A 6,000-nucleotide genomic window follows, 5' to 3' on the forward strand; every position below is an offset into this window, starting at 1 on the left:
AAGCCCCTCTTTGAGAGAAGAGCAGGAAGAAACTTTATTGCCTTTGCCACACAGGGGGGACCCGTGGGACATCCCAGAGCTGCTCCTCCCGCCCAGGGGTAGGGACAGCCCCCCCTGGGGCCAGGCACTTCTCCTCCTCACCCCCCACTGCTGCCACCACGGGGAGCTTAAGGCTCAGGGCCAAAGTGCACCTCTTTTATCCAAAAAAACAAACTAAAAAAAAAAAAAAGCAGTTCCAGAAATGAGCGGAGCCGCTCCGGGCGTGCTCTCAGGCTGGAGAGTCCAGAGAGGAGCTGTGGGAGCAGAAAGCGGCCGGGCAGCCCTGGAATGTGCAGAGCAGGACAGAACCTGCTCCAGCCCTGCCCAGCCACGGCAGGGAGAGCCCAGCAGGGGCTGCACAGCAGCACTGGGGTCCCTCGGTGCTGCCCAGTCACTGGAGCCAAGCACAGAGGCGGCTGAAGGAGAAGCAGGAAAGGAGCAGCCAGAAGGGTCCTCCCGGGGGGTTTTATCTGTCCTTGGAGCCCAACTTCTCAATCAGCTCGTGCAGAGGAGCCAGCTCCCGCCTGTCGATCAGGCTGAACTCCTGCAGGGGAAAAGGAGACACGAGAAGGGAAGGGAGATGCAGGAAGTGTCACCCTGCACGTGCTGGGCCAGCTCTGGGACCAGCACCGCTCCTGTTCCTTGGGGAAATCCAGTTTTGGGCCAGCAAAACTTCTGCCACATTGCTGTGCACAGAACGGGCTTGGAAAGTAAAAAAAGCTGCTGGTGCTGCTCCTTCCAGGTCAATTCCTGAGCTATAAATCCTCTGAATTCTCCAATTCTAAAAAACCCCACAAAAGCCCAACACCACAAAGGGCTCGGTTGGGTATGAGGGAGGAGCTGGATGTCACCACCACAGATCTTTGGGATTTCAATCCAAACCCTTCAAAAGCCAAGAGGGAAGGTGAAACCCCTCCTGACTCACCTGCACAAAGAAGATGAAGTGCTTGAAGGAGGTGTTGAGGTGAGCCTCCTCCTGCAGCCGCATCACCGAGTCGAAGTGCTGGTGGTAGATGTGGGCGTAGACGCGGAACAGCCGCTTCAGGATGGTCTTGGCCACCGACATGAAGTTCTTGGGAAAGGGCACGCCTGGAAGCAGGGGCAGGCAGGGGTCAGGGGTGGCCCAGGCAGGAGGGGCCGTGCCAGGGCCTGCAGCTGCACCCACCGATCTTGGAGGGGAAGAGGGTCTCGTCATCCAGCTGGTCCTGCACCCACGTCATCAGGTAATCGATGTATTTGGGTGCTGAGCACTTGATGGGCTTCTTGATGTTGGTGCCGTCGGCCCAGTGGTACTCGTACCTGTGGGGAGGGGATTCAGCCCTGGCTCCCACAGGAAAAATGGGATTTGGGGCCCTGGGACCCCCTCCTGATCCCAGGAGCAACACCCGAGCCCCTGAGGGCTGAGCACAGCAGAGCTTGGCCTGTCTGGGTTTCTGACCCCTCTGGTTTCAGCCTCAGAATTCCCAGATTGTGGAATATCCTGATCTGCTGGGATCATCAATCCAGCCCTGGCCCTGCACACACCCCAGGCAGGCCCTGGAGCGGTGTCCAACTGCCCCTGGAGCTCTGGCAGCCTCGGGGCCGTGCCCGTTCCCTGGGGGAAGAACCTTGCCCTGATCTCCATCCCAAATTCCCCTGGAACGGCTCCAGCCATTCCATCGGCTCCTGTCCCAGCTCCCAGAGACCGGTGCTGCCCCTGAGATGTTAAAAATGTCCCTCAGCTCTGTGGCACCCTCCTCTGACATCATCATTTCCTTAAAACAAGCCCAAAATGGACCACAGGAGCACTGGGGCCATCACCCTTAATCCCCCTCTGTGGCTTTCAGATCCAGGAATTTGGGTCACACGAGCTGGACATGAGCCCAAGGCTTTTGGAGCCTCTGGAGCCCAGGGCAGGCGCTGGGATCACCCCACAACAACACAGTCCCCTCTCCTCTGAGGTGTTCCACAAGATCCCTGGAAAGCAGCAAAACCCTCTCTGTTTTTCACCACAACTTGAGCAGGAAGCTGTGACAGGAAACGGCCCCAGAAATAGAGGCAGGAACTGGCAGAGCAGATCTGGGGGCAGGGAGAGCAGCGCAGGAGGCTCCACGGCACCCTTGGGTGCTGGGCTCACAAACTGAGCCTTGGCAGCCTCCCCAAGGGGAGCTCAGCTGTGGCTTTGCACAGAACTGACCCTGGGCATCCCTGCAGGAATTCAACCTGGAGCCCCAAAAGGGTTCACTCTCCTCTTTCCACCTCCCCCCAGGCCCCGGCCTTCTCCTGCAGAGCAGTGCCGTCACATTATACAATTAAAATTCAATGATTAAAATTCAATTATTACATTTAAATTATTAAAATGAAATTTAAGCTGATTAAATATGCCTACTGAAAATCCACCACATCTCTGGAAGTGTCCCAGGCCAGCTTGGATGGGGATTGGAGCAGGCTGGGACAGTGGAAAGTGGAAAAGTGCCCTGCCCGTGGGACTGGATGGGATTTAAGGTCTCTTCCAAACCAAACCATTCCATGATTCCCTCAGACAGCAAGAGCAGGCTCAATCTCACCACCCTCCAAACACAGGGAAAGATGAGGAAAAGACACACCCAGCTGCTGTGACCAGAAATGCCACCAGAGGAGCAGAACGGGGCACCTCCATCCCACCCGGACACGTCCCATTATCCCTGCCCCTGTCCCTGCCCCTGTCCCTGTCCCTGCCCCTGCCCCTGTCCCCGTCCCTGCCCTCACCTGGGCCCTGCAGACATGACAGGGCAGCTGCTCTCGCTGCAGAACTCCGTGATGGTCCCGTACAACATGTTGATCTGGTTGAAGAAATCCACGGCTGCAAAGGAAAACCTTGTGCTGAGGCAGCTGTGAGCACGGCCAGGCTGCAGCACCCCTGGGTGCCTCCTGTCACAGCACCCACGTCCCATAAAAGCCTGGCCAAAACCAAACCCTTCCCTCAAGCCTCACCTGACCTCCAGATATTTTGGCCAGCCAGGAATTTGGATTGTTTTGCCCATTTTTCACCCGGAGCTCCACTTAGCATTTCATGCAGGAAGTAATTTAGTTTCCAGGCTCCCCAAAAACCTCTTGGATTTGGTAATACAGGAGAGACCTTGCTCAGGCTGAGCACTCCTGGCCTGAATCTCCACATTCCTTACTTAAAATGACTTTATCTCCCTCTCTAACCTCCAAAGAAGCAAAGGTCAAGGCCAGGGAGAGCAGCTCCTCAAACCACATTGGATTTGAAAACAGAAAACAAAAAAACAAACTCCACAATTGTGGAAACAGATCTCCACTTTCTCCCTGCATCATTGCTGCCGCAGCTTTTACAGTCTAACTCCAAAAAGAACCACCCACAAACCAAAACCCCTCCGTGAGCCTGAACTGCTAAAAAATCCCCTCCAAACCACAACAGTGCAGCTTTGGGGCAGCTTTGGCTCTTCCTCCTTGCACAACAACACCCCCCTGACACGGGCCCTGCTTTTATCCCACCTCAGCTAGCCCAGCCCGGGGAATTCAGGGGTTTGTTTGAGGACAAACCCCGGGCTTTTGGGGCTTTCCCAGAGGACTCACTGTTCACAGCAATCCACTCGTTGAGGTCCTCCCCCTCGGGCAGCATCACGGCCTGCCGCAGGTTGCCGCTGCCCAGCGTGGCCTCGGCGTGCTTGAGGAGCTCGTACTGGTGGGATCCTTCTGGAATGTTCTTCTTTGGCTTGAACGTTTTCGAGGACCGGCTCCCACTGAGAAGGGGAGAAGCATTTCCAGTTTGCCACACAAGCATCGAATGGCTAAGGTTGGAAAAGATCCCCAAGATCATCCAAAAAGATCCCAAAGATAATCCAAAGAGATGCCCAAGATCATCCAAAGAGATGCCCAAGATCATCCAAAGAGATGCCCAGGGTCATTGAGGCCAGTGCAGCACCCACGGGCACCGCTCCACCCGTGCTTGGGACACTGCCAGGGATGGGCACTGCACCGCCGCCCTGGGCAGCCTTTCCCAGCCTGGCAGCAAAGAAATTCCCCCTCAAATCCAATCTAAACCTCCCCTGGTGCAACTTGAGGCAACATTTCCTCTGGTCCTGTCAGTCTCCCCACAGCTGAGGACGCCCCTCCTCGTGCACTCCCGAGGATTCTTTGCACTCACAAGAGGAAGCTCATGGTGAGACGGAGCAGGCGGGCTGAGGATGAGAGGAGCTGGAACGGGATGAGAGGAGCGCGAAGGGACTGAGGGAGCGAGAAGAGCTGGGGGAAGCGGGAAGGGACTGAGGGGATCGGAAATGTGTTGAGGGAGAGAGAAGGGGAGAGGGACCGGGAAGGGCTGAGGAAGCGGGCGGAAGGAAGAGGAGCCGGGATGTGGGAGCGGAGAGGGCTGAGGGAACGGGCTGAGGGAGCGGGGCCGGGCTGAGGGAGCAGGAAGGGCTGAGGGAGCGGGAAGGGCTGAGGGAGCGGGGCCGGGATGAGGGAGCGGGAAGGGCTGAGGGAAGCGGGGCCGAGCAGAGGGAGCGGATCGAGCCGAGCCGAGCCGAGCCGAGCCGAGCCGAGCCGAGCCGAGCCGAGCCGAGCCGGGCCGAGCCGAGCCGAGCCGGGCCGGGCTGCGCTGAGGGAGCGGCGGCAGCTCCTGGCGGGACGCGCCCGCGCCACCAACTATCGCGAGATCTCCAGGAAATGGGCGGGAATCGCGCTGAGGGGCGTGGCCCCTCCCTGAGCCCTGAGGCGATGGCCACGCCTACGTGAGGGCAGGGAAAGAAATGAGCCCGAGCAGCGCAAAATGGGGGACTGGGACCCCCAGAAATGGGGCTGGGACACCCAGACACCCCTCCCCGTGCGCCGGGGAACCCAAAGAATGGGGCAGGGATCCCCCGAGAGCCCTCCCCGTGCGCCTGGGCACCGGCACACGAAGACTGACACCAGGGCTAGCATCCCACGGACACCGACGCGCATCCCCCGAGGCGACGGTGACACCGAGGGACACACCCCCGGGGTGAGGCGGATGGACACCAGGGCAAGCGTCCCCCTCGGGGGACGAGGACGACGGACGGCGACATAGCATCCCCCAGGGCGGGGACAACGGAGACAGGAATGGACGTAGACAACGGCTGACACCTGCCGGAGCATCCCCCCGAGTCGAGGACAACGGAGACAGCACGGCCCACGGGCCTACCCTAGGGCAAGGGTGGCGGACACCGGCCGGAGCATCCCCCGGGGCGAGGACAAGGGAGACAGCGCCCCGCGGTTCTGCAGCACTACGCGGGGCTGTGTGGCTGGAAGGGCGGTGGGAACGGCGCCGGCCCCTCTGCGCCCGATCCCGGATGGCGGCGGGATGTGGGGAGACCCAGCCAGGTTCCCTGGAGCGCCGAGCCTTAGGGGGAAGGACGGACACCCCCGGGGCCGCCCCCGGGCCGGGCAGGGCGGAGCTGCCCCGGCCGTGTCCCGGAGCCGGGCGGGCGTTTCCCGGGGCCCGGGCCAGCTGCGCCCGGCCCCGCCCCCCAAACCTTCTGGGCCAATCACGGCGCTCTGTCTCGCTCTGGCACCGCCCCTCATTGCTGTCACTCGGTTCCCATTGGCTGCCGCCCAAGGGGGGGCGGAGCTCGGGCTGCCTATATAAGCCAAGCCCAGGGCTGTGCTCACCATCCTCCCTGGGCTTCCCTGCTTCATCTCTGCCGCTCTCTTGCTGCCCCCACCCTCTCCCTCTGCCTGATATTTACCGTTAAACAAAACCTATATTTGACCTTGTCCACACTTGAATAAATAATCACACCAAGCCTGTTGTGCATTGCCAGAATCTCATCAATTTTATTTTGGCTGGAGCCTGGGAGACGCTCCAGGGGTCTCCCTCTGTCTCACACTGGGGACATTTGGGCGGCACTCGGGAGGAAGATGTCCCTGTGCCTCTAAAGCCACGGAATAATTGAACCATGGAAAATCCCTGGCTGAGACAGGGATGGAGTCTCTGCCTGGCCTGTGCTCCTCGCCCTG

The 6,000-nt window shown here is 59.6% G+C and overlaps 2 protein-coding genes across 2 annotated transcripts in view; both read right to left on the reverse strand.

Annotated features, from left to right (window-relative positions):
• Positions 1–9: 9 nt before the first annotated feature.
• On the reverse strand, positions 10–4,697 carry MOB1A (MOB kinase activator 1A). Its single transcript, XM_063420723.1, has 6 exons — positions 4,169–4,697; positions 3,598–3,764; positions 2,767–2,860; positions 1,205–1,338; positions 965–1,128; positions 10–583 (listed from the first exon to the last, which is right to left on the reverse strand). Exons 1-6 carry the CDS (start codon positions 4,180–4,182, stop codon positions 506–508), a joined length of 651 nt encoding a protein of 216 aa, XP_063276793.1. The 5' UTR covers positions 4,183–4,697; the 3' UTR covers positions 10–505.
• Positions 4,698–5,813: 1,116 nt separating this feature from the next.
• LOC134562999 (uncharacterized) overlaps positions 5,814–6,000 on the reverse strand; it is a 6,945-nt gene continuing 6,758 nt past the window's right edge. The window contains exon 4 of the mRNA XM_063420712.1: positions 5,814–5,997. The gene's annotated coding sequence lies outside the window, so the exon portion shown is untranslated. The remainder of the gene's footprint in view (positions 5,998–6,000) is intronic.

The sequence above is a fragment of the Prinia subflava genome, chromosome 32, assembly GCF_021018805.1.
Source record: "Prinia subflava isolate CZ2003 ecotype Zambia chromosome 32, Cam_Psub_1.2, whole genome shotgun sequence".
Taxonomy (NCBI): Eukaryota; Metazoa; Chordata; class Aves; order Passeriformes; family Cisticolidae; genus Prinia; species Prinia subflava.

Coding starts and splice junctions, on each gene's coding strand:
- MOB1A (XM_063420723.1), bottom strand. Junction 2,861..3,597: donor CGAGTGGATTGCTGTGAACA/GTGAGTCCTCTG, acceptor TTTCCTTTGCAG/CCGTGGATTTCTTCAACCAG. Junction 584..964: donor ACTTCATCTTCTTTGTGCAG/GTGAGTCAGGAG, acceptor TTTCCCCTGCAG/GAGTTCAGCCTGATCGACAG.